Source organism: Diuraphis noxia, unplaced genomic scaffold, assembly GCF_037042655.1.
Source record: "Diuraphis noxia isolate RWA-SAM2 unplaced genomic scaffold, SU_Dnox_SAM2 contig0001, whole genome shotgun sequence".
In the NCBI taxonomy this organism is placed as follows: domain Eukaryota; kingdom Metazoa; phylum Arthropoda; class Insecta; order Hemiptera; family Aphididae; genus Diuraphis; species Diuraphis noxia.
In genome coordinates, this window is record NW_028301711.1 from 34,080,483 (window position 1) to 34,107,033 (window position 26,551).

At 29.3% G+C, this 26,551-nt stretch overlaps 1 protein-coding gene across 2 annotated transcripts in view; it reads right to left on the reverse strand.

The window, feature by feature from the left end:
* Positions 1 to 13,274: 13,274 nt before the first annotated feature.
* The window catches only part of LOC107173201 (scavenger receptor class B member 1-like), an 88,971-nt gene continuing 75,694 nt past the window's right edge, over positions 13,275 to 26,551 (reverse strand). For both annotated transcript variants that reach the window (XM_015523635.2, XM_015523636.2), the window contains exons 4-10: positions 26,063 to 26,204; positions 24,353 to 24,553; positions 19,905 to 20,132; positions 19,027 to 19,192; positions 18,747 to 18,865; positions 18,465 to 18,590; positions 13,275 to 15,193 (exon numbers count right to left, since the gene is read on the reverse strand). In XM_015523635.2, coding sequence (XP_015379121.1) covers positions 14,747 to 15,193; positions 18,465 to 18,590; positions 18,747 to 18,865; positions 19,027 to 19,192; positions 19,905 to 20,132; positions 24,353 to 24,553; positions 26,063 to 26,204 — 1,429 coding nt within the window. In that variant the 3' untranslated portion in view covers positions 13,275 to 14,746. The remainder of the gene's footprint in view (positions 15,194 to 18,464; positions 18,591 to 18,746; positions 18,866 to 19,026; positions 19,193 to 19,904; positions 20,133 to 24,352; positions 24,554 to 26,062; positions 26,205 to 26,551) is intronic.

Consider the following 26,551-nt stretch of genomic DNA (forward strand, 5'->3'; position numbering starts at 1 on the left):
CATTTTTGTTTGCATATTTTTACATATTTGAATGAAAATCAATGCATAAATGCATGCATATTGTAACATAATAAAATATAATTACATACATATAATTAATTTAATTTTAAATTCCAGGACGCAATTATTCATATGTAACTCAAAAAAACTCGGGCTGCAATTCATATGCATCCCAAAAAAACTCGGGCCGCAATTGGGAAGAAATTTTTACCGCGGGACGCAACTAGTAGCCACCCGTGTATCCTTATCGTAATTAGCAATCAAAATTTGACTTAAAATTGTTTAGTTAACCAATGAATAATGTGTATTTTTTCTGGGAATCCGATGTTATGTTAGGCAATATATTTAGATGCTCACAAATTGCCTCCCACCTGACCCTCGAATTGCCTCCCGTGATTTTTTTTTCTTAAAAAGGTTGCACGAATTGCATCCCGAAGAAAAAGTAGTCGAAAAAATAGTGACCCTCTTGTACTAGAATCACCTACGATAGTTATAATTAATCGATTTAGGTATAACTTTACATATTAAATAAACTGAGAAAATAATACATAAAATAAATGTTTTAATAAATAGACTGTCAGATGTAATAATAATAAATAATAATAAAAATAATAAATAGTCAATACATAAAATAACAGTAAAATAAATATTTTAGTAAATAGACTGTGCATACATTTTTTTGATAAATATATGGCGATACTCGAATTGCCTCTCAAATTCAAGTAGGTATCTTTTTTCACTCGAATTGCCTCCGGGTGTTTCGGAGGCAATTCGAGTATACCCAAACATTTAATCGAAAAAAACTTTTATTGGGTTTCACTGATAATCGATTGAAATCAGTGATAAATCCTACAATGGATACTGGGTAGTTATATATTTGTATACCTACGGCCATTGTCACAAATCACAGGGCTGCTGGGTGCTTAGTACCTTAATTTTAATGCTAATACCCCGAATCTCGTGATTATCTTAAATTATAACTAAAAATCATGAATAAATGTCTCTACCTTGGGTCAAGATAGAATTTGGATATATTATTATAATTTGTAATTATGGCTATTTTAATGCAGTGAAATACCTTACAAATACGAGTAAAAAGTTTTTAATAAATAGGCTAATGTAAAAATATCAAAAAAGTAGGTAATAAAGGATGAAAAATTGGCTAAAAATTTGTCAAACAGACCTAAGATTCAAAAAAAAATTTAAATAAAAAGATTCTAGATTGAATTTGTCTGTATTTAATTTAAAGTCAGAGTTAAGACAGTTGTGTTTTACAATAATCTAAAAACAGATTTTCCTACAAATTCACACCTCTATATAATATTGATCTAAATCTTTAATATATTTAATTTACAGAGATACCTATCAATTAATGTAACCGATATAAGGAGAAGTATCAATATTTAACGAGAATACTAAGTCCGTTACAGCTTTTCTTCCTCTAAAACTTTTTGGGTGCTTTAGGCCCCTCAATATTTTTGAGTGATTTGCGTCTATGCCTACGACACTGTTTAATTCGAAATATAAGAGACGTCTGTAATATATTTATACTTACAATACTACACTTATCATTGCGCATTATTATATACTATATATTATTCGGTTTCATAAGTAGCGCGATCGGGGAATTGTGCGTTACCCATCATATTGAAATTGGGCATTCATCCTGCACCATCGATTCTCAATATCCCAGTGTATAATATATACAATAGTATACTATATACCTGTTGACCATTATTATCATTATGGTGTACTTCGCTATCGAGGAGTAATAAGTCACTGTAATGTATGTGTTGTACTTGAACATTCATCTAAATTTATAGAAAAAAAAAAACTTAAAATAATAGAAAGTTAAAAATTCATTACTCATTAGTCATCATCTTATTAGTCCAAAAAAAATCAAATATATTTGAAAATGTATAATATGTGCTATATACATACTATCGTATATACTAAAAAAAGTAAAATAAAATTTATAACAATTTGTAAAAAACAGATTTTGCGAATAACATTTACTTTAAAAACTTTTAAAAAAAAAACAACTGTTACCAATATACAAGGTCAAATATGGAAATCATTTTGGAAGCCAGTAAATACACATTAATTGGTTGTGTAGATACAAAAAAAAAATTTAAAAACGCTATTATATTATGTAATCCAACAGTCTAACTTCTAATACCTTTATTCCAAGTCTACCAGTTATAGTATTAAATAACACTATACACTATACACTATTGGAAGACTGTCTTAAACTGCAAAGTGACTTAGTTAGATTTGTCACTCTTTTTGATAAATTAGGTTTGTCACTGAATCTAGATAAGTGTAAAGCCATGATGTTTTCAAGGAACCGCTCCTCTATAACGTTCTCATATCTTATCCGTGATTCAGTTATTTCTCGCTGTGATTGATTTGTGATGGATCTTGGATTCAAAATATCCAGTAGCCTTGACCCGGGTCTTCATATTGAAATGGTTTGTTGTAAAGCTCTAAGAGTTTTAGGCATAATAATGAGATTGTCAAATATTTTCATCTAACTTCGTCATTGAAAACTTTATATTGTTTATTATGTAGTCCGACCAATTGTTGAATGTGGTGCTATTATTTGGGATCCCCATACTGCTGAAAATTCTGGTCAGGTTGAAAGGATACAGCGCAGGTTCATGCGATTCACCACCTACTTTTTGGGCATCAAATGTCCATCACATGATTATTTCCCTGTTGCCATTCAACTTGATTTAGCATCACTGGCAGAGCGCAGGCGCATAATGGGTGGCAAGTTCTTAAAAGGGCTGTTAGAAGGTAAAGTTGATTTCCTAACGTTACTTTCCTCAGTTAACTTTAAAGTACCTAAACGCACCACTCGTTCCATCACTACATTTTATGTTCCTTTTTGTTCTACCAACTACTTGCTAAATGAGCCTATTAAACGTATAATGCATAATGCCAATTTGGACCCCACTTTTCTCTTTTTTAGCTAATAGTTAAATATATTTCACTATTATTGTATCTTCTTATTTTTACTCATATATTAATATTATTCACTTTGTTATATCACACTTAAATACTTTCATGTATCCTTCTCTATAACTCATGTATGTATATATTGTATATGTTTTTTTCTCTCTTTCTCTGTTTCTTTGTAATCTATTATACCTGTTTCTGTTATGTACAAAAGGGTCCTGCCCGCATATTCTAAAAAATAAAAATAAAATAATGTCATATAATACACTTGCACAGCTAGAATTATTTTTAATGTTTCTAGCTAACAATATCTTCTATTATATTATATATATATAAAGGAATTTGACCTCCGATGGGATCACCTTAGAGCCCAAACAATAGAGCAGATGTGCTTGAAATTTTCAGAAAGGATTAATATTATAATTTCACCGTGCTTTAAGAAAGAATTTTTGGAAATTCAACACCTAAAGATAAAATTAAGTGGTTGTAAGTATAGAAAAAGTGGCACCATCTATCAAGCAATATCTAATATTATTAATATTATATTTATTTATTTATATCATTAAATTATTATTATTATTATTGATTAGAGATTGTCAGTGGCAATATAATTTGGGCATAAAATATAATTTATTATTCAGTTATATTTTTCACTTTCATTTATAAAAAAAAGCGGGTAAGTGGATGTTGCTCTGCTGTATATTAGGTGGTGGGGTGGACCTCTGACTAGTGTAGGTTAGATTTGAATGCAATGATAGGTATCATTGTATACGAAAAACGATTCTGAACGGAGATGATTTGTCAGTCTAGGATATATTATAGATAATTAAAAATTTTCAAATCTTTGATTTAAAAAGAAAATTTTGTATAAATATCTAGCTTAAAATAATTTGCGAATTTTCATAATTTTTACGTATTTAGTCAATATTTGAACTTCAAATGCTTACAAAAAAAAATTGTGCCTACGTATTTTTATAATTTTTTAATTACTATAAGAATAACTTGCGAGGGACTTTGTATTCAATTTTCAAGTATTTTGATAGTGCCAAAAAAATGTTATCAACACTTCAAAAAAAATTTTTCAGAAAAATTGAAAATTTCAGTTGTCCATAAATACCTCAAAAAAAGTCAAAATATTTTGAAAATTAAATCATGTAAAGAAAATGCCAATCTAAATAACTGGTAAAATTTTTCAAGTATCTATGACTTATACTTTTTGAATAATAACAAATGTTAAAATCGTTTGAGGATAAATCGTTATCGTTACGCTATTTTGTAAAAATTTAGAATTCAAACGCACTTAAAATTTTTCCTATGATGATGCTTCGAGTTTTCTCTATAGCTACTTGAAGGAAAACTTAGTTTTGTATTTTTAATCCTTAGTTATAAACGCAAAAAATTTTATGATTTTTCAACTTCAAAATTACTTGCAAATATTCATGGTTTTGACGAATTTTTGCCAATATTTGAACTTCAAATGCTAATAAAAAAAAATTGTGCCTATGTATTCTTATAATTTTTTAATCACTATAAGAATAACCTATGAGGAACTTTGTATTAAATTTTCAAGTATTTTGATAGGGCCAAAAAAATTTCATCAACACTTCAAAAAAAATGTTTCAGAAAAATTGAAAATTTCAGTGGTCTATAAATAACTCAAAACTTTTTGAAAATTAAACTGTATATATATAACACTAACATAAACATGTGGTTAAAATTTCAAGTATTTTCAGTGATTAGTTTTTGAATTACAACCATATAAAAAAATCAATTTGGTCGAAAACTGGTTTAGCGTAAAAATTCCAGTTTTTCTATCATTTTTTTTTTGTTTTTCTCGATTTTTTTGAAAACTGTTGGAAAATGTTTACTTTTGACCTCTATAATGCACCAAGGATCTTCAATTTTACATCGGAAACCACCTCCAAAGTTTGAAATCGAAGCATTATTTCGACTAGTTATGCTGTACACAGGCACAAAAACAAAAAAAACACACTTCATTGTAAAATCAATACATTCATCACTTCGTTCAGAATCTAAAAATGTCATCTATTCTAATAAATGGAATGTTGACATCTCAAATAGCTGTACCAATTATCTGTGATGGTACCTGCCTTTTCAATTTCTTTTCATTTATATAAGACTCGAGAAAGATGCCAGGAGATCCGAAATACAATTGTTGAAAATGTCTCTAATAATTGGAATACTTTTGTTAATTTGTCTTACAATTCATATGGTGACAACTTTTCCACTGCTGAGGATTATGTTTGTGATATGGAAAATCTTACTGTCTACAATGGTTACTGCAAATTGTTTGTAGCTGGCAATATTTTCCCATATGTATTTAAAATTTATTATAATAATAATCTTTTTGCCAAAATTGGTGTAGATACATTTCTAGTAAAAAGATTGCATCTAACCGGAAATATTAATAGTGGCCATTTTGATGTTTATTTATCTATTTCTAATATTCATGATTTTACAGAAAATGTAAATTTTACAGTTGAGACCCCAACATGCAATATCAATTAACAATCATATTTGACCAAAGTCAAAGTTCTGAAAAATGCAAGCTCATAGTTTGGGATGAAAGTCATAATATCTCATAAGAAAGGATTCAAAGCTTTAAAAAACTGTATGAAGGATCTAAATAATTCAAATTTATTGATAGGAGGAGTCACAGTACTGTTTTTTGGAGATTTTCGACAAACTCTACCTGTCGTACCAAGAGGAACTCGTGTTAATGCAATTTCAGCCTGAATCCAGTCTTCATATTTGTGCCTCTAATAGAAAAAGTTTCTTTGACCATAAATATGCATAAATATGCGAGTTCATTTAAAAGGAGACAGGACAGCTAAGCAGTTTTCAGAGTTACTCTTAAAAATAGGAGATGGAAAATATTCGGAATAAGAAGAAAAAATTATTTTGCCGACCGGATTAGGAACTGTTGTAAAAACTATAAAGGAACTCACAGACGAAATATATCCAGGCATCGAAAACATCAAAGATAAACCATTGGACTGGTATGCGAGAGGGCCATTATATTGACATAAAAAAATGATACAGTAGGAGACATAAACAAAATATTATTGGACTCTTTCAAAGCAAAAAATATGGAATACAGAGCAACGAATTCGGTACTGAAAGTAGGTGATGCAGTTAATTATCCAGTTGAATTTCTCAATTCACTCAACCCTCCTGGATTTCCTCTACATTTTTATTAATATAAAAAATTGGTTGTCCTATAATGCTTCTCAGAAATCTTTTACCAACAAAATTTTGCAATGGGACACGTCTACGAATCATTGGTCTAAAAAAGAATTTTATTGAATCTATTATTATTACTGAATCTGCAAAAGGCGAATTAGTTCTTATTCCTCGCATACCAATATTATACCATCAGATTATCCTTTCCAATTCAAGAAAACGCAGTTTCCTGTAAAAGTATATTTTGCCATGACAATAAATAAATCAAAAGGGCAAATTTTGAAATTTGCAAGAATCGATATAAGAGAAGATTGTTTTTCACATGGACAATAATTGTATGTGGCATGCTCCTGAGTCAATACGCCCACGAGTTTAGTTATTTCGGCACCAACAGGAATTACAGCTAATGTAGTTTATACCTAAAGAAATATTATATTAACAATAAAAATTAGCTTAATAAACAATTAATATAATATGACATATTTTTTAAACTATCTTTTTAAAATTTAATTTAACTAGAAAATATTTAATCTTACCAGATAACAACAATTAATAAACCAGGTGACGTCGGGCAATGCACTAGTATAAAATAGTATAAAATAGTATAAAATAAATTATATTAATGTACTTTGAGAATAATTATTTTTAATTAACATTTTATTTTTATATACAATATAAAAATATTTTATTTATTTTATTTTTATTTGAATTTAATTTGATTGAAAAGTAATATTTTGTTGCGTACGTAGTAAATATTGACAAAATGGGTGGTGTATTTTCACCTGCCGACGCTCGTCTTCAATGCGCAACCCAAATATTGATTTAGGGTGGTTATAAATTGCGCAGCGTGAATTTATGACACATCCAAAAAAAAACTGCACAACAACTTGTTTACTTCCATCCGTTAAAGGTTAAAGGGGTAAAACCAGGACAATATGTTCATATATAATAGGTATATGTCAATACGTATAGATTAGTTGTGAAATTAGTGCAAACTAGTTATCAGCATTATATTTCATTTGTGCGATGTGCGAATAACAATCATTTTAACCTTGTCTTATAATAAAAACAAAATATTTTAACTATGAAATTAAATTTCGTTAGACTTAAAAATAAATACAAACTCAAATTAATTTGGCATTTTCAAATTACCTACTGACTTTTAATATAATTATATATTACACCACGATTTTAAAATGAACATTAGTATGTATATTTCAAAAATTTAATTATTTTTCTAATTAAAATATTACAGTGGGTTGAAATTATTTTCACAAATAAAGTATCGCATATATTATTTATTATTATTGTAACTTATAATTGACCATCGTGATTTCGGTCGTTGGTTACCGTTGTTCGATTAAAATTTGATGTAGTGTGAGAGGTGAAGATACAACACAAATACCAAATGCAAAATTGAATGTGCAATAATAGATATTAGGTTTCACGAGAAAAAAATACAAAAAATGAATTACAATAGGCCACTCGTAGAATGGTTGGTGGTCGTTGTCTTGAACCTGGTTATTCATAAAAAGTCTTTGAGACCGTTGCCAATTCGTACCAGGTACAACTTGTTAGATTAAGACGCAACCCCATTCCACTACCATCATTTGAAGGTAAGGTTGAAGAGAATACCAATTCACGCTATTTGTGTCCCAAAAAGGCATTTAATAGGAACGACATCGATGATAATATAATATCAATAATGTGATGCATCTTATACATTCACTACGTTTTTCCAAAAACTTACTATAAGGCCGCTCATTTTTTGATAGACTATCATATTTTTATCTTTCTCCTACTAATCTAATAATTTTTTTATTTAAATTATTCTCAAAATTGTTGTATTATTTTTTATTTCATAATTTTTGTTTTTGATGATTTTATACTTAGTATATTAAATCCTATTATAAGAATTACTTATAATTTGTATTTTTAAATTGTGAAAACAAATATATATCAGGAAGCTTTTAGTGAAGTATGAGTCAAGTTTTTAATGCAATGATTTGGAACTTTTATTTGTTCATTTCGGTAATATTATAGATAATATCCATATTTTTGATTTAAATTTAGATGTTTCATCAATGTTACCTTTACATAAATAATCACAGCCTTTTTTTATTTTATTTACATACATCATTTTTTAGTTTAAGTGAATAATAATATACAAACTAGTAGAATCAATATAATTTTAAAATGTTCGAGAGAGTCAATAGCTTGTGCAATCGATAGGATACCAATAGGTAAATTAAGTAAATTTCGGGGGAACTGATAAACGCCCAAAATGTAAATGTATTAGTTTATCTCATCCAGGGTTCAATTATTGTTACTTTTTCATCTTGTTCCTGAAGTAGTATTGCCAAATAAAACTTAAATACCTACTTGCCTAATTTACCTACTTCATTTACATTTCTAGATTCTGTGCAAAGAATTTATGGTAATTTACTGTTATTCTTAAATCAGTTACCATAAATTGGAAATTAGCTTTCTTGTTTCTTTTTTTTTTTAAACAGCGAATTATAATTATCTACGATCATTATTCATTTTTCTAAAATGAATAATGTTTATAATAAAGTTTATTTTCCACTGATTAAGATACCTATTTAGTATTACATAAGCGCATTCTAGAAGTTGAACAGTGGTTATCGTTATAGGAGACAATTTGTCAAATGAAACCGCTAGGCAGCGCATTGAGTACTCTAAGGGGGAGCGTAAGGTAATTATAATAATATTATTACTTTGGTACAAGTGTGCACTAAATACATTTGTAGATCGTTGACTTCCAGCTACGGAAGGTTTTACGACAAGCGAGAGGTGGAGGTATTATAAAAGACAACATTGTTTTGATAGACGCGTTTGCTTGCTTCGTCCATCGAGTTCGTTTATTTGTGTTTGTGTTTAAATAAACATAGTACCTAGCGCACACAGACACTAAAAAAAATTTTGCCTAAGGGTTCGATACTTCGATACCTTAACCTAGCGACTTAGGTCGTTCATTGATCGGGTTGATTATTTCTGTAGTTGCTCGGTGCAAACGCGGGCGACTAGTGTGTAACACTGTAACAGTTACGTCAAGAGACCAGTACGCCGGAGTAGCGTGCGTATTTGATCATCACTTTGTACACAATAATAATAATTATAACTGGGCGATGAAAATCGAACTAACCAATTAGTTATATTCTGATATGGAACAAAACATAATACTTAAAAAGGCCGTTCTTGCGGCCAACAAATATTACTCGTTTGGCAAGCAAATACCACTCAATGACTTGCACACAACTTACACAAACAATCATATTGTGCAGGTGTATTTTTCGCAATATTTCCGAATGAAAATTACATCATGGATACCTGGTGACCCGTAGATCGATGTCACATTCACTCGTCGAACACCGATACGCCCACCAACCATCACAACGTTAGAGTCGGTCGATACGTATATATATTATATATGGATGCATTTGGTCAATCTATATCAGTAAAATTTCAAATTTATTTCAAATTTCAAATCCATCCATCTATTCAGTACCAATCCAAATCAATGTTCTACAAAAGCTCCTTCTCAGATCATGACCACATTCGACTTCTAGGCAAAATTCACACTCTTCCTACAACCAAAAAATAACCCAAACCCTACCCATTTACATGGAATAACCAATAAACCTAACTATCTTCAAACAGTTCAAACTTCCACCAACTAGTAGAGGCTCAAGCCTGGTATAGTTAATGGCATAGCCATCCCCCCAAAGCAAAGCAAAAATCTATGCCAGTAATTTTCCAACCTTCAAGACATCAAGACTAATGAAAATTCATAGCTGCTGTCACTTGAAAACGGAGAAGACCACCAATCGCCGTGCCGGTGCAGTAGAACTGCAGGAGCCGACCGATGATACCAGCGAACCACAAGACGCCACCCGAATCCCAGCTACGACGACCGGAGCAGCGATATGGACACCCAACCGGCCGATACCGCTGTCCGCATACAGTGCAGAGGCCGGAGACTACGAAGTATTGTCATCGTCAAGCACTCCCCGCGGGACTCCGAAGACCGCCGCCGGAATACCACCAAACCAGTATTCAGGGCACATAAAAGAAACAAGTCCCCCCAAGCGCGCCTACTTAGGCCACGCTTCCCGTTCGGGAATACACTCCAACGCCACTTATCTGAGCGGGCAGGACGTATCCACCCGTACTTTCCCGAATTGTAAATAAACCAATCATTCCCCACTTTTTTAAGATTGTCTCGACCCTGTGAACGATCATCCTCATACTTTGTATATAAACATTACATATAAATAATAACACGCTGATTACCCGAAATCATCCGAGCGTTACACTTTCTTTAAAGTGACGAATATTTTCCCACGGCGGTTCCGTTACAATTCTAATAAAAAATTTGATTGTTATAATATTAAGTATAGTTGTGGATATTATCCATTTATGTGTTTAAAAATAATTTAATTAGATTTCATCATTGATTAAAGTAGGTACCTACAGCAATTATTTTTATTACAATCATTCATTTGAAAATTGTAAAATATTTATTGAATTACTATGTTATTTGTTAGCTTTAATACAATATAGGTATAATTGTTAATTTTGAAAAAATTAACAATAGTTAAAAACTGATTTTTAATCAAGTTACTTTTATTTCTAATTAACTTGTAACTTTTACAAGTTAAAAAAAATACTAAGTTAATTTTTAACTTTAAACTTAACTAACACTTTTCAATATTAATTTAAAGTTAAAAAAATAGGTTATTTTCCCAGCATTGACATTATAATTAACAACACTAATAATTACTAGCTGAATTACCCGGCTTCGACCGTGCGCTATTTTGAACAAAAATGTAATAATTACAATCTATTTAATTAAATGGATAATATTTACAAATTATTACTTTAATATAGAAGAACTCATGCATGTTGTACATTTGTAAATGTAACACATTAAGTAGGTACCTATTTAATTCCTATTAATGTTAATATATACATACATATTATATGAATTTTATATTTTTACAATAAATAGAACTCTGAATGTAGTACAATATTTACATATAACGTACATCCAGAGTCTCTCTAACCACTTCAACTACTTCATTTTTGTTATATATTTTCAAAGTTTCACTGCTTCTTGTGGTCCATACACCACTAGTTGTATAATAATTTGTACTTTCAATATTGAGATCGCGTTTTTCTGATAATGATTTAATGAAGCTGAAAGATTTTGAGTATATCATTATTTATATTGATTCACAATATCAGTATGTTAACTATTATTTTGTATTAAATTCTTACTGTTGCGATGATTGGATTGATTTTCAATGAGGTGTTTATTATTTTTTTTTTTTTTTTGCTTCTTCTACCATATTTTTAAATATGATTGATTCAAATCTTAAAATTCAATATAATATTCATATTGAAGTAATAAAATTAATAATATTGATTATTTTAATAATACATTTATTTTAATTCTGATTTTTCAAGTACACATAATTTTCTATTATTTAGATTTTTATACTGTTTATTGACAATTTAAACTTTTAGTTTGAAAATGATAATCTGTAACTGAGACACTGTGTATAATTATTTAGGTATATGTTATTTTTCTACATGCACCGCTACTGACTTCTATCAGTTCTATCCACTGGCCTAAATATGTATAAGCTTTCGATCCCCATGTCTTTTAGTGATACAAGATTTAGTTTCAAATTATTTCTTAGTTTTTTATTAACTTCAAAACTTGATTGGTCAATATTGACATGACTTTATGATTTTCATTTTCTAGTCCTATGGAATGCATGTACGAACAATTATGATATCAAGATACATTTCTTGTTTTACGACGTATTATCGTTGCATGCAAGTTGTTATATTGTTTATTAATATTTTACTTCAGCATATATTATAATTTTGAACTCAAATTTATTCATTCTTAATATCTATTTTAAAATAATAATTTGATGTGGTTTCTTTTGAAATACTTGTTCGACGAGATTTTCACTGAATGTATCCATTACTGCAAAAATATGAGGCGATTAATTGTGTTGCATAACGTACTTTAATAACTATAATATCAACAGTACTCTACTAATTTTTTTAAGTTTTTTTTTACTGGGACATTTTTATCATAAAAATAAATTATTTCATTTAATATTAATTTCAATAAAAAAAAGCGAACAAGTGGGTGCCATTTTACTGTAAGATATATTTTCCGTGCTTGCAGTTGTAATGAATGTGTTTTAACTTGTAATTGAATTCACTGTTAAATCATCGCAAACAAAAGCGATTTTGAGCGGAGACGTTGTGTCATCGTTACATAGGTACTTGAATAAACAATCAAGTTTATAGTTAAAAAATTTATGAAATCAAAAAATCAAAAATAACTTATGGCTTTAAACTATCATGGATGAAGCAATAAAATATTAGTATTTGATGAAAATTTCAAGTGTCTACGGTTATTTGTTTTTGAATTACAAAAGATATAGAAAATCGATTAATTTCGTTAATTTGATCGGAGAAAATCCAACATCGTAAAAATATTAAATTTAAACGTTCATAAACATTTATCGCTACTTTCGGGTAAACTCTTTTTTTTAAGTAGAAAAATTTGTGGGGAATATTCTATTTTAATTTCTAAATGTTTTTACATGGGTATAATATATCCCATATTTATATCATATTATTATAGCGATAATAATTACAGAACATCTTAATTTAATGAGTTTTGTAAAGGAAAAACGTGTACCTATCTATTATAGTATTTTATTGCATAAGATTCAACCGAATAGGCAATACGGCTTTGTATAATTATGAAACGTGACGGTCACATGTATTCTGTTAATACTGATGGGAAAACTTGGTAGGTAGGTATAACATTTATCATTATAATAAAATGCATAAAAACTAGTCGCGTCTCTCGTTTCTATTGCACTCCATCCGGATGGATTCTGGTTTCTTACTTTTGTGTTTTAGCGCGTGCAGTTTTATATAGGCGCAACGTCTATCACAATACTTCGACTTTATGTAATTGGTTAGCTCGGTAGGTAGGTATTAAGGAAATAGTTTATGGACGTAGATAGTGATCGTAAAAAAACATGTTTGGCTCACGGGGCACGTTAAAATTTATTGCATCTAAACATTCGAGTTTCCAAGTCATTAATCCAAATAAATCAAATAGATTTAGTGCCAACTGTGCACGTAGTTGGTACATTACATATTATAGGTTCGACAATATAAGCAAATTATAAGATTTTTTGAAAGAATACTTTTATCCATTTATATTTATTTTATATAAATACAAGTAAATCCAATATACAACACTTATGGACTAATGACAGCCTTAAAGATACATTTCAATATGGCTTGGCCAGTATATATATTATATAACATATACTATGATATTAAATTAAAAATTAAAATAAAATTAGTACTATAATATTTGTATATGACTTATCTGCAAAAAAAAAAACAAAAATAATTATTATATATCATTGTTCCATATTTGCGTACATAAAATAAATGTCAAATATATTAAATATTATTCATATTATACATATTATGTATGAAAACTGGACTTTTAGGTAAATGCGATCGATATGTATATTTTTCTTTTGATTTGTGGTCAATTGATCTAGTATTATACCGAATATAAAATAAGTAGTGCTGTTTGAGGTTAATTCTAGTGATGGTAAAATAACTGTCGGTCGATGGATATTATTACGGTAAACCCGCCACTGCGGTTTAATTTTAAGGTGGTTGTTTGGGTATAATATAATATTAATTTAAGGTGGGCGTTAGTTATTTAAACGCGAAGTCGATGACCACTACCTACAAAAAGAAACACAGGTATCCATAGAATTTCCGAGAAGCGCCAAGACGTACGCAAGTTACGCAAGTCTTGACGCAACGGAGTGATAAAATAAACAAAACAGAAATACAACGGTCGTATAATTTTTTTATTCGGGTTATTTTAAGAAATTTACGATCGACCACAAACCAGCACGTACTTATTATAAACAATAATAATATTATATTATACCGATCGCATAGGGACCGACACCGAAAAGTGAGTAAACAGTGTATAATTTAAAATAAAATAAAATATAAAATCACATTTTAATAACTTAAGTCTAGGTTATCACATTTTTGCATCGATATAATATTATATAATAATATATTACTTATAGTATATTACCATATTATTATATTGTATTATGCATTAATGAAAAAACATGTACGTAGGTATAATATAATAATAATATATAATATTATTACGGTCTAAAAACGAGGAATGGCAATCATCGTAACGTGATGGATCAAAAGTTAAATCAATTTTTTTTGATTTTTCTCTTCGAATGGCATTGAGATTAAAATATATACTATATACAGAAATACATAATAATATGTATATATATATATACATACATACATATACATACATCGTACAGCTCGACAATGATAATAACTGTTTGATAATAATAATAATATTACTACACAATATCGATGAGACAAAATGCTGTTGCGTCATCGGTTTGTATTATAAATAACAATATTATTATTCTTCGCGTCCGGTCGGTCAGATGATTCGGTCGTCGTCGTCGTCTTCGTCTTCGAACTCCGATCCGGTGCAACTGCTTCTGAGCGACCTTACCTCGTGAACCACGTCCAGACGACTGCACAGGTCGTCGTTGAGCCGGGCCGCGGCCGCGCCGTCCCCGTCCAACATCGAGTTGTAGTACGTGTTCATCTCCTTGCCGGCCACAGCGGCCGCGGGTATCGGCATGCGTATCGTTGGCGTCGAGTCCCTCGCGGTCAGCGTCTGGCTCTCGCGCCGCCACGCCGACGAGTTACGGTACCTCAGCTCGTCGTCGATGGGTATGAACAGGGACGCGAGTACGGTGAGCGCAATGAACGCCACGCCGCCGACCAGCAACGCGTACTTGAGCGCCACGAGCACTACCGGCCCGACCCGAAGATACACGAAGAACTTGTTCAGCATGTGATCCGGTAGCTTTTCGAATCCCTGAAACGTCAAACAAAGTATATTGTTTTAGAAATATATATATTTTTTTTCCAAAGGATTTCTTTTTATAATTATTCACAACTTGGATATTTTTTGTTCTTTGTTTTTAGACGTATCACTACAATATTTCACATTAGGTACACAAATAACTTTTTTAATCATTTCCAGGTTATACCCACTGTGTAAAGTAAAATAATATTATGTTTGCCATTTATTTTGTACATAACATTGTCTATTGAACATTATATCATCACTAAAACCCGAATTATAAAAAGAGGGATATTTTGAATGCAATATTAATTTTATATTTTTGAGATCTCTTTTACAAAAATTAAATTAAATTAATTTACATTGTCAATATTATTCTTATTTGTTGAAAATTTAGTTTCTTAACTAGGATTGTAACCATTTGGTTGTTAATAACGTGGAACGTCATTTAAATACATATTTTTAATGATTACCCTTTTAAGCTATTTGGTACTGTATGTGTCTCGTGTCTTGTTTAAAATGATTAATTGAGATTTTTTGTTGGTGACAGTTTTGTTTTATTTATGAACCTGGAGAAATGTTTTTTAATTAAAATCACTGACGGTATTTCGCTTAATTGTACATATGAACAGAGATGTTGATTAATAAAGCGACATATATGTTATGTTTAAAGATTTCATATCGTAGCATTGGTTGAATAAGTTTAATTCCATACAATTTCAGCAAACGAGAGCGAGTTTGAAAATTGTTCCTATGTCCAATATTTTTTTCGTCGGATTTTATGTGTTAAAGTACACTACCTATATAGAAGTTTCCTTTGTTTTCAGCAATCAAGTAAAAATTTTGAAATGTCCCTTATCTTAAAAAAAAATAAATTAAGTTAATAAAAGTGAAGGGTATCCCACATACATTTTTAGTGTTATACATATTACGGATTGTTTTTTTGTTTATCGTTTTATTGAGTTTTTTTGAAGGCCAATCACATTGTATTTTTATATATTTCACGATGTATGTATGTATGTATGTAATACAATATATGGGTACAGTGTGAAATTATTGATTTAAACGTTTTGTATAAATATTTGAGTAATATAAGTTTATTTTTTTTCAAGTCACGATCAAAAAGCAATTTTTTGTTACAAAATTTTTATTATTTACTTTGTCATTGTACCGGATATTAATTTTTAATATTTTAACAATTTGAAAAGGTTTTATTATTATTATTATTATCATTTTTTTTTTTTGACAAAAAGTAGTAGGACTTGTAGGTACACTTTACCATAGGTGTGTGCACCGGGTATGCAGGGTATACGCTTGTTATCCTCCGAGAAGACGCTTGGGCCGGGGCACATAAATAATGTCTTATTAGTTCATAATAAATTTTGACTGGTTAGTTAGTGCATAGTTATAAAATGGTAAAATTATCAAGGCTGCCCGCAGAAGTTTTTCTCGAGGGGGGGATTTTTATAGCTAGGGGATTTTTTAACACTTACCATAATTCTGTTTTTTTTATCACATCGTAAAAAAAATGATTTATTTACTATATAGTAAGTATAGTATATACATATACATATATAAATGTATAATATTATGTTGTTGTTATAAATAAGCCTGTATAATAATAAATGAAAAAAAATAATTAATAATAAATAATTCATGACTCATTCATCATTGATCATTATCGTCAAATAAAAATTGAACACGCCGTGGTTCCATGCAGAAAAGCTCAATATAGGTTAGGTATATTTTCAACAATGTCAGATTATTGACTTTTTTAAATATCACTATGAATGTACAAAAGTGCTAAACCATTCAAACAGAGTTGTGTCATACTACTACGAAGCCAAGTTTTTAATTTTTTATGGATGCTATAATATAAAGCAAAAACAAAAATGTCAAAGAAGAAGCACTATAAAATCATATTAATAAAATTATACATACCTAAATGACCTTTCAATACTACAAGTAGTTGATGGAAGGGTTATTGCTATTAAAATAAAATTTTTTATTGATGGGAAAAATGTTGTTTCATTTAAAAGTTCAAGAAAATCTGTATTATCTTTAATTTCTTTTTCACTTCAATTACTGTACCAAATAAGATCTTCTTCTAATATATACAAATAAACCAAATACCGAATACCTAGTGATATTGAAAACTGACGAACAATTTTGTGTCACCTATCAGTTATCTCCTTCCTTATCGCCCTCCAAGACTGCTATATAAAATGCAAATAAATGTAATAAAAATTAGGTATTATCTAAATTAGCGGGTGGCGTGGCCCTCCCCGGCCTACATTGCGGGCAGCTTTGAATAACACGATATCAGTACGGAATTGTTTTTAAATTCATTGTGGACGGTTTTCAATAATTTAAGGAATAATGAAATATGAATTTTATTTTCAATTGAAGGAATTTACTATTTATATTTTCCTACAAATGACGATGATTACGTCTTTAACTTTACAATGTCTAAATACTGAAAGTTTCATGTTTACTATAATAGTTAAATAGTTGTTACTAAAAATAAATTTAATCTATTTTGTGCTAATATAATCGCCAGCATGCATGACTGACCAGTGAACAATAATAAAAATATTTTTACCACCCGTTTGTAATCAAGTTGGAGTGATAACCCAAAAGTGCCTGGATGAATTAATGTTGATATTCATAAAATAAATATAAAATTATATTGATAAAATAATGTACAGAATACAAGGGATTGTTAGAGAAGAACTTCAACTTAAGTTATAACGGCCGATTTTCGATTAGATTTCAAACTGGGTTAATTAATTATTTGTATTGACTTGTTCGTATTGACCTATTTTCAGTGTTAGATTATTAAGGTTTTTCATTTATTAGAATTGCGGGAAAATCATGCGAGTTAACCTCATTAGTGTCATCGAGATGATAACCTTAGTCAATTATTGGAGCTTATTATTTTTATAAGAATTTAAATTTAGCATTGTGAACCTATTAAAAGTAATCGTTTATTTCAATATTTGCATCAGATTAAATAAAATATATTATTTAATATCGTTTGTTTTATATTGCAATATTATTTTATTTATTTTTTTTGTGAAACGTCCGTATGACTTATTTCTACAAATTATTTAGTGCTTTGTACTAATAATAAATACTCCAAAAGGCATAAATATTCGAGCTAGCAAAAATTATATTATATTCGTTTTGTTTACTACATTTTACGTTGCCTTATTATTATGCGTAGTCATAATAAATAGTAACAGAATAATATTGTGAACTAAATAAATGGGTTGGTACTTACAATCTCTGTCCAAACTAATGGTATAACCAAGTTGCTACAATGTTCCGTGTTTGCCATGTCCGATATGTCACCTAGAGCAATGTTAATTTGCATTCTGACGTACAGTTGTGTGGGCATACCCGTTTCCTATATAAACACAAACAATAGTTAGTAAATAATATAATAGATTGTGATTATGCGTTTAATTTTCGATCTCTGGAAAACGCTCAATGACAATGTGGAATATTAATCATCGTAATATTATATATTTTAAAATATTTATAATAATTATTATCATCTTACCGGGTTGATGAGAAAATAGGTTTCATGCTGTTTTTGATCAGGAGTCATTCCTTCAATGGCATCCAATATAGATTGGTCGGACTGGTAAAAGTGAGGGTAAGATAATGCGATAGGAAAACCTTAATATAAAACCAAAAAAATTTGAACTTTAAAACAATTTCTTATAACGGCGGCATTGCGATCAAAATATGTTTATGAATGTATATCATTGCAGTATCATGGTAACAATATATACAACCAAGGTATGAACTCAGAATTATACGGAATTTAATAATCTTACCATAATAACAGTCAGTGACATCGATCAGTCCCGGTTTCAAACATTTGTTTTTACGACAAAAACACTTATTAGCCGGGTTCTCAGCACCGTTGTCCAATGATCCATTTTCGAAGATATACTTGTTCACTGGCAAGCCATCGTGCAAAAACAGTTTACCCGTTTTCACCTAAAATCGATTGTAAAAATAAAAATGGGTGTTATATCCATGTTGATCTTGCGTTTTGTGCTGGTAACACATCATTCTATCGATTCGTAAAAACTAAACGAAAACTCTAAAATGTCGAATTCACAATGTACCAGTGAAAATGGAATGGTTTTGTTAAGAGGATAATAATCAATAACTTCTTAAGAGGTAAGATATGGTGAATTTTATTGAAATTTTAAGAAAAAATCGAATACAAAATAACCTAGAAATTATCTAATGTCATTAGCATACTTGTTGAGAATTTTAGCTCGAGTGGTTTTAGCAACAAATAATTTATATTTAAAAAAAAAAATTAAGTTTTTCAGCGTCCCCGTGAGGTCAAACGAAACATGTGGTTTGGCAGAGGCGTATATTTAGTGCAGGCCCTGTAGGCTCGGGCCTAGAGCGGCAACATCGGAGGGCGAAAAATTTCAACAATTTTTTTTTTACAAAATTATAAAAAGTATTTTTCATTTGATGAAATGAAACTCAGCTAATTTTTGTTCGCTCAAAATTAATCATCTATCTACATGTATCTCAATGTATCTTTTTTAATATAATAAATTGTATATTTAAATATGTTTTATAAATAATTGTAGGAAGGATGAAGGCGGCGAATTGGAAAGTGCTTAGAGGAGGAAAAACCTTAAATACGCCACTGGGTTTGTAGTAATACGCGCACCGTACAACGTACCATCGGAATTGCTCTGCAAAGAGACTTCCTGAAGAACATCATTTGTGTGCCATTTTCTGACACTGATGGAAACTTAGTACCATCCGAAGCACCCGTCACCTTGTTGCAAGGGGCAGCTGGCCATTGCGGCAGATATGGTCTCCTGTTGTAGTTCTCTATGGTCCCGGACTTGGACACATCGCTTGATCCTGTGTATATCGTTGCGCTGTCGCCAGTGAAGTCGTACATCTGCAGTGACACAAAACAGTAGAACAACCGTCACTTCAAGTGGTAATAGAAGAAAGAAAAGAAAATAATAAAATAATGTCCATGTAAAACATAATATCATATATCGTACCTATGCATTAGATAACAGCTTTAATGGCGGTCTTTCGGCCGTGTATACCCACATATTAAGTTGAAAACGATTACTAGCTTATAGATTAAGTTAGGAAATACGCACTCCTCGAGCTTTCAGCATCTTATAAAGTTCCTGGTTTATAATATACGTAATCCCGTAATTGAAGAAAATAGTATAGTATGGTTATAGATACCTACATGTTAAAATAGTAATTAGAAATCAAAATACCTATATTATTACAATAGTAATGAAAAGGTGGTCGACTGGTGAACATCAAAATAATATTATTTAATTCAATTTTCCCATACATTTGATCACGGCTTAAATGCTTAATTTTAGATAAGTATTTACTATTTTCAATTAATATTTTAATATTTTTTAATAAAAGCAACATAATTATCTGTTAACATTATTATTACCATTGAATAATATAGGTATTAATATAGGTACAATAAATAACAAGTGTTAAGTGTTCAGCATGTAAAAAAAACAAAAAAACATATGGCTAATATGTCCTAACCAGCACGGATACTGCTAGTAAGTATTTATTATAGATTATGTGTTTATATGTATATGATTTAATATACTTCGCATAGAAATCTAAAAAGCTCAATCGAGTGTACAAATCGTATAGTGATGCATTAAAATGAAATATTTCGCAAAATAGCACATCTTAAGCAACATCATTCGTATTTCGTGTTGAATTAAGCAGCAAAAATCAACAATTGTGATTTTTAGTAAAACATGTATTCTTGTTCAAGTAAAATAAATATCGACATAATAATACACCTACTAAAAATGTTGATCTTTTATTTGTCATTTAAGATAGTTATGAAAAAAAAAAACGAGATTTATTATGACTTTATGAGTTACCTACATTAAAACGATGATTTATAATAAATTATTCAATCGAATTAACCACGTTTATCGAAATAAAAATGAATATGATGTTATCGTTTAGTGTTTACCCTCCATAGCACAATGCCTAACAACTTAAATAAATTTAAATCAGTGATTTACTCACCTGAGAACTTGACAAATACTTGTTATTATTACATATGTACCTATTTAATGTATCACAACGGTCACCTGCCGAAAAATGACGATAATAATATACACAGTCACATTATTATTAAAATGAAAAAACTAGTTGAACTTTTGATACAATGCGGGGTGCACTTTGTATTTTGTTAATACCTATATTTTAATTCCGTGGAAAGTGCTTTAAATCATCATACTATAATTAATTATACATTTTATTATTTATTTGTCAATACGTGCCAAGGTATAAATGCTGAAGTATTTAGTCGTTATGTTCTTATTTTATTTTCGAAACTAGGAAGTAGGTATTGAAATTTAAAATAATTTAAAATACATAAGTAATTAAAGGAATAGCGATTTATATCAGATGACAGATTTCGAATAGTTCGAGTTATATTTGTGCAACGAACAAAGCCAATAATCTTTTAGAAAATATTATTATTTTTCCACATAAGTTTAATAAGAAGTGTATATAAAATGCTGTTTATAAAATAATAACGTAACTATATATTGAATTATATCCATCCTCATCCTATTGGTAGATATATTCTAATTTGTATGAATGCTTAAGGCTATTTTTTGTTTTATTCATGATAGGGAATGAGTAGATTTTTTTAAATTATTAAATTTCAAAGATATTGTTAAAAATCATATAGTTTATTATTTACGCTCGTATACGAGAAGACGGAGGTATCTTGACATCTTGTTATTTACAACAGAATGGTATAAAATATTTATTTTTTACTTTAATGTATGTATTGTTTTGTGTACTCCCTTATTAAAATTCATTTAATTGTATTTATAGTTGTAGGAAATCTCACGAAATTATCAAAATATGATTGCCTGTTTTTTTGGTGTGTACATATTAATATACCCTTACTTATTTTGTTTACCATTTTGTCAAATACTGTATTTTTATTCATAAAAAATAACCATTATTTGAATAATTAATTCGATGTGTAAGTTGGTATAATAATATATTATACTATCTATTATACCAATGCTTCGTACACGAGCGTGTGTAATTTTTTTCATCAACAAACAATTAAATTCAAAATAATATTTTTACCACAACCAAGAGATTTTTTTTGAATTATGATTAATAATCATGTTTTAAAAATCGAGGTCAACTGTGGATGGAACAATAACCAAGATTCTTTGTAATATCTAATCATTGGTCATTATTTTATAGGTGTATTAGCATTAGCTCGAGTCTTACTATAATTTAATACATAATTTATGTATTATAAACCACATAGTTTGAATGATCCAAACTTCGGATACAATTTTCTGTACCTATGGTAACTAACTGCACGGTCATGCCGATTTGAAAACATACACCCTATGGTACCTACACATAAACACGTAGGTATGCCGTGCGTTTTTAATTCGGAAGAGGCGAAGAAACGTCAGACCACATACACACTTGAATAGAGAATAGACATAAAAAAACAAATGATTATGCAATTTTCAGATCCGCGTAACGGGTTTCATTTTGAACACACCTAGAATTTGAACATCGATTATACAGAGTAATTCATTTTAGTGTATTAACCCATAATTACGGAAACAATTTTATGCTATACGATTACTCAATTTTAATTTTAATTTTAATATTAGGTATATGTATTGTTTATCATTATACCATCATTAAACATTTCATTTATTTGAAAGAATATGTAGCATACATTTTTAAGAAAGATGTTGTAACGGTCGTTACACCCTATATATATATATAAATATATGTATATAAAAATATTATACCTAAACTTAACACACACTATATGATTGACCAATACAAAATATACATACTCAACATTTTTCTACCTATATGCGCTTATAAAAAGACACACGGCAGGCAGTTCGATACTGACCATCAACGCGAGCGAACTCAGCAATACAATTATTGATAGCCATATCTGTCAAATAGTAAAGTATATTTTAAATATACAATTATTAAGTATATATAAACCAAATTTATAAAAACACCTCATTATAGTGCTCTATTAACCCCAGATAATTATTAAAATAAAATTTAAATTTATAAAAAGTAGGTAGTGATTAAATGATTAGTCATAAACATAAGTTTTTAAAGTCTAAATGTTGCTCCTTCATATGCGAAATGCTTGCATGTTATAACTAAACACTAATAAATAGTTTGAAATTCAAATAGTATACATAAAAATGTTCAAAAAAATATTCTGCTCTAGTATATTAAAAATAAAAAATTTATTTTGTCTTTGAAAAATGTAAAAATACCTTATAATAATGATGAAAAACAGTAAAGCATGTTTTTCAAAAAACATTGCTTGGTAATGAATTCAAATCCAAATTGTATGAAATGAAATATTTTAAAAAACGTTAATACTTCAAGATAAACGTTTTCTGTTAAATAATCACTTTGTATAGCAACTATATTATTATCACAATCTTAACAACAAAATAAAATTTTAATGGATATACTCGTACTTTATAGCGATGTGTCGAATAAATGGAAAACTGCCTTAATGCAACAGCTAATTTATGTATTAATTCAGTTTTACAGATAGACTTTCGATGTATATAGACGTAAATTGTGCCAGAATAAAGAATAGAAAAATATGCATTAATATGAATATGTATACATATTATAAGTATTATAAAATGTGAAATATATATATATATTACTGGAAAAAACATGACTTAAATCGTAATAATTATCCAGAATAGCTATGGTACCTCGTGGTAAAATCATGCACATGCTCACGAGTCTTATTAACAGTAATCATATTAAATTTAACTAACGTAAGACTGTAAAAGTCATATGAAAATAATTTAATAGTTGACAGGTGATGTATATTAATGTTATAAATACAATAAATTTTAACTACTTGTACACATAGTTATATTATAGTGCCTATATACATATTATGTACCTAATACCTGTTGTAAGTTTAAAATAATTGTCTAAAAACTATATTTTATATATTTTCAGATCTTAACAATAATATGATACTTTTAGTCTTTTCACTCAGTTTTTATTTTGGACAAACATTTTTTTCATACAGAAAATTATATTAAGACTTACTCTGTCTATAAGGCCCAGCTTGTCAAATGCGATCCAGGATGGCAAAAACTTATTGCCTATAGTCACTAATGGACTTTCGTAACCAAACATGAACTCTTTAGCCGTTTGTCTGACAAATGGTTTGGATTTCGTTTGGCGAATAAGTAGATTGACACCCATTCTGGTGATCAAAGAGGCTTCTGACATAACGCTGGCAAAACTCTATAACACACAACGAAAAAATTAATTTTACAAACATTATTTTAGAATTGAAAACGTGATTGTACGAAAAACAATAATTCTAAATATTATAGCAAAAATATTTGTCTCTAAAAATCCAAATCTTTAAATCAGGGATCCACACACAGCCTTCATTGTAATTTTATTCCACCCAAAATTAAAAATTATGTTTAGTATAGAAAATAAAAAATAAGAAATTATATATATAAAAAAAAAAATAAACCACGAACTAATATTGTGCGAAATGAAAACATTGGATTAAAACATTGTTTGTATACAATATACATAAATACCTTGTTAAATTTATACACCCAACAGTTGAAAATTAATTAAGCAACAATTTATATGACTATATTCATTTTTATTTAAAATAAAATAAGGTAGTTATATATTCACACTGTAGACCGTGAACAATTTATATTTATTTTTTGGTCCTTGATATCACAAAGGTTCCCGACCCCTGCTTTAAATTATAACAATAATGCATGATTTGATACAACCGTATGATATAATTAACATCTGGTTATAGCTTTATGCATTCAATAAATGTATAGATATGTAAAATTATAAATTCGATATCAATAGCAGGTGACATAAAAAAATTAAACAGGTATCTAATTTTAATATTAATTCTAAAAAGCCAATGGTCAATATAAGATTTAATCATATTGACTAAATAATATTTTGAAAACATTAATATTATGGTAAAATATTGAAAAATAATTTTATTTAGGAATATGGTTGAAATTTGAGTATATCTTTGTATACCTTTGTTTTTTTGCTAAATAGGTATTATTATGTATTAGGTATAATAATACTATTCATATTATTCACCGCATTTCAATTATTGTGAATCTGTAAAAATGTGAAATCAAAAATCGTTGTGAATATTGTAATCGAATTCCCTCCAGTCGCTTCTCTGTATGATTATGATAATATAACAGAGATAAGTCACTAAAAATAGAGTAAGGGCGAAATGTGTACCTACAGTGTATGCATACACGTCATGGTTGATATTATGGTTATGGTGTATGATACATTGGTGGCTATAAATCTTCACCAATATTTTGATTTACATTGCCGTTTATAAAATTTTTATCGACATTTAAGAACGACATGGATGCAGCGTTACGCGAAGTTGGACCACTCATTCTTATTTTGTCTGAAGATTTAGTTTTTACGGATAATTCGCAAATCCTAAAATTGAACTTGTAAATTCTTGCAATTAACACTTCATTACACAACTAGCAAAATATTGGTGAAGATTTCAAATTGCTACGCCCAAGTGGGTGGGCCAACTTTGCGTATAGGTACGTCACTTCATCACGCTTTAAAATGATTACTCATTCGTATAGCAATCGATCACCGAACATATTGTGACAGGTATCTATGTTCACATTTGAATTTAATTTATTATGTCTACAGCAGTTGCACCATCGCTGATGGATCAGTGTCGTTAAACAATGTTTTATTATTATAATGGATACTTACCAGGAGGGCAATGTTGGGTAATACCAATACGTCGTCTTCTTTTCCAGTATTCAGTTCCGGCACCCATGTCAATGGAAATACAGGCGTCATCGTCAGCGTATCGTTACTATTAAACGTTACGTTTTTGTGTGCCGAATTTTCCCTGAAATATTTAAATCTTACTATATTAAAATATAAAGTAGGTGGGTACATAAACGCATGCATACATGCATTATAAATTTAATCGTTTCAAATTGAATCGAATAGAGCACATACGAGTACAGTACTAAAGTGGCATGCTCTCAACTTTATTGAAATGCGTATATGCATTTTTGACTACCAATTTTCAGATCATGGTATATATTATACAAATTAATTGGTTTATCTTATATTTTATAAGAAAAAAATAAGCCGAAGTTGGGACATGACACCCTCACCCTCCCTCTGTGAATTAAGTACACTATATAATTAGTAAAAATTACCAAATAATAAGTCTATTATTAGGTAATT